The 2,779-nt window shown below is 57.6% G+C and overlaps 2 protein-coding genes across 5 annotated transcripts in view; both read right to left on the bottom strand.

Annotated features, from left to right (window-relative positions):
- Positions 1 to 2,779, bottom strand: part of LOC308130373 (extracellular sulfatase Sulf-2-like) — a 37,094-nt gene that overhangs the window by 11,574 nt on the left and 22,741 nt on the right. The window lies entirely within an intron of this gene.
- Positions 1 to 2,779, bottom strand: part of LOC308130121 (extracellular sulfatase Sulf-2-like) — a gene marked incomplete at both ends in the record, with an annotated part of 5,986 nt that overhangs the window by 1,988 nt on the left and 1,219 nt on the right. Inside the window, 15 exon segments of the mRNA XM_080496320.1 lie at positions 238 to 271; positions 377 to 401; positions 403 to 435; positions 437 to 502; positions 597 to 611; positions 613 to 708; positions 710 to 741; positions 869 to 1,038; positions 1,151 to 1,213; positions 1,341 to 1,365; positions 1,368 to 1,419; positions 1,537 to 1,607; positions 1,698 to 1,937; positions 2,119 to 2,353; positions 2,458 to 2,716. Coding sequence (XP_080352446.1) covers positions 238 to 271; positions 377 to 401; positions 403 to 435; positions 437 to 502; positions 597 to 611; positions 613 to 708; positions 710 to 741; positions 869 to 1,038; positions 1,151 to 1,213; positions 1,341 to 1,365; positions 1,368 to 1,419; positions 1,537 to 1,607; positions 1,698 to 1,937; positions 2,119 to 2,353; positions 2,458 to 2,716 — 1,416 coding nt within the window.

Here is a 2,779-nt window from a genome sequence, read left to right as displayed (position 1 = left end):
GGAGGAGGAGGAGGAGGAGGAGGAGCACTCACAAGGTTCGGGGACGATGGTTTCTTGACACGGGGCCACTTTCCTCCTCTCAAAAAGCCTGAAGCATCACACACACATTTTTTCAGCGAAACCCCATAGAGAAACCATGCAGCATTCTGAGGTGGAGGTGTGTGTGTGAGTGTAGTGTGTGTGAGAGCTCGCGCGCGTGTGTGTGTGTGTGTGTGTGTGTGTGTGTGTGTGTGTGACCTGTAGTTGTCTAAGCTGCCGTCCGTTCGCCCTCCTGCTGAACAGACAATCTCATTGGTCAGTGGTCTACATTTCTCGTGGCACCTGAACGCATCGCGACCATGCCAGTGTTAATACTGTGTGTGTGTGTGTGTCGTACCGAGCTCCACTGAGCGCGTGCGGGGGGTTGCACTGCTTGTGTCCCCTGCAGCCTCTCAGCCTCCATCAGCTGCACGTGAAGCCGGTTCAGGACGGTGCGGTCCAACGAGCTGACGGCGTTGATCAGCTGACAACGACCGGGGGGGGGGGGGGTTATACAGGGAATCCAACCAGCAACCCACAACTCGAAATGCTGCGTGTGTGTGTGTGTGTGTGTGTACCTGGTACGGATCTGTGGTGGAGGTCGAAGTACTCCAGGAAGCCGGTGGCGAACTCACAGAACAGGAAGTTGTGCGTCTCGTTAATCGTCCTCAGGCACCAGTAAGTGTTGTTTGTTGGCGCTGGTACAGGCGCAGAATGGACCCACTGCAACACACACACACACACACACACACTCACACACACACACACCCACACACACACACACAGGAGAGGTTGCTGTGGATCAGTCCCAGGCTACACGTCAGGATGTTCGGCGAGGAGACGGACGTACGCGTCCAGAGCGGCGGCGTGTGCCAGTGCTGGTTGTCGTGTGTGAAGCAGGTGAGTCCCGGCATCGAACACGTGTCGTTGTTCTTCATCCTCTTGATCATCTTCCTCATCTTCTTCCTCCTCTTCTGCTCCTTCAGGAGCCACGCCTTCTTATCCCGCGCCCCGCCCTTCTGCACTCACACCACACAGAGTCAGAGTGTGTGTGAGTGTGTGTGTGTGTGTGTGTGTGTGTGTGTGTGTGTGTGTGTGTGTGTGTGTGTGTGTGTGTTGAGCTCAGTCTCACCTGAAGGGGTGCAGAGCTCCTCCTCTGAATCGCAGCTTACTATTCTTCAGCTTGGATTTGTACCTGAGCGACACACGAACGTCACACTTTGATTTCTGCAGCTCTGGTGTGAGTGTGTGCGTGTGCGTGTGTGTGTGTGTGTGTGTGTGTGATGTGTGTGTGTGTGTGTGTGTGTGTGTGTTGTCCTCACAGGTATTTGTTGCAGTCACACTGCAGGGGCGGGCCTTCTTCAGGTGACCTCGGACGTCCCTCAGGTTCTTGATCCTGGTCTGCAGGGGTCCTCAATCTGAGGCAGAGGAGGCTGTGTCAGAGTGTGTGTGTGTGTGTGTGTGTGTGTGTGTGTGTGTGTGTGTGTGTGTGTGTGTATGTGTGTGTGTGTGTGTCACCTCGTGGTCGATGTGCAGCTTGTGATCCTTCCAGGCCTGCAGGGAGCGATACACTCCGCCTTCACACTGCACTGAGGCGTTAGAGAGGATGGAACATCTGACGACAACAACAAACAAACAAACAAACAAAGTTGTTTGAAAAGGGCAAAGACGTAACGAACCGCCGTGGTTCTGGACGTTGCCGCCGCGGCGGGCACCACTGACCTCTGTGTCACCCTGACGGAGTTGAGCGCGGCGGGTGGCGTCGGGGACGCCGCCCATCCCGCTGAACTCGTCCTCGTCCTCGCCCTCGCCCTCGCCCTCGCCCTCGCCCTCGCGGCTGACGTTGCCCGGGAGACCGTTGGCGAGGGGCAGCGAGCGGCTGTACCGGTTCCTGGAGAAGCTCTTCAGCATCTTGACCTCTGACACGGAAACACGGAAACACAGAAACGTCACCAACAGTACAAGAGCTCAGCCGGGAGGCGCAGTTCTGCTTTCGGACACCGGAGGGCAGCGGCCATCCATGGAAGATCATCCATCCAAGATGGACGTCTGTCCTCCGATGCTGGGTTCCTGCGCGACCCGGTTCGGCGGGACACTCACTCTTCTTGGAGAAGAACGGCTTCTTGTTGAACGACGCAGGTTCGGGGGTCGAGGGTCCGCGGAGGCCGCAGTCGCAGTCGGCGTCCGATCCGGGGTCGTAGAGGCGGGACTTGACGCTGATCGGACGCTGGCGGCCAATGGCGACGCCCCTCTGGGGCGTTTTAGCCCCGCCCCCTTCGTGCTTACATTTGTAGAGTCGCAGCTTCCCGGAGGGGTCCTCCACACACTGCCACTTCTGCACACACACACACACACACACACACACACACAGGAACTCAACACGGGTCTGTTTGCTTGTTTACCCGTCTGGTCTTCACGAGTTCTCTTGTTGTCGTTTACCTGACCGGTCTGCTGGCAGGGGGTCTGGTACTCGTCTCTCTGGCAGAGGTCTCTCACCCGTTGGTGTTTGGGCAGGAAGTTCTCCTCCTGCGACACCTCCTTCCCTTCCACCCGCTGGTGCAGCAGCTTCCTGTCCAAGGACCACAGACCAGTTTCCTTGAGGACGCCGGCGACATTGGACACCGCGGACACCGGACACTCGCGATACTGGACGACAGTACTCTTGTCATCGCGGCACAGAGGCACTGGTGACGTCCTCCTGGCCTCAGACCAACGTCTGGTCTCCGGTCTTGTTAGATCTCAGGGACTAGAACTCACCGTC

The sequence above is a fragment of the Blennius ocellaris genome (genome assembly GCF_963422515.1).
Source record: "Blennius ocellaris genome assembly, chromosome: 5".
Taxonomy (NCBI): Eukaryota; Metazoa; Chordata; class Actinopteri; order Blenniiformes; family Blenniidae; genus Blennius; species Blennius ocellaris.
The sequence above is the reverse complement of the archived record's forward strand: the minus strand, read 5'-3'. Positions and strand labels throughout refer to the sequence as shown.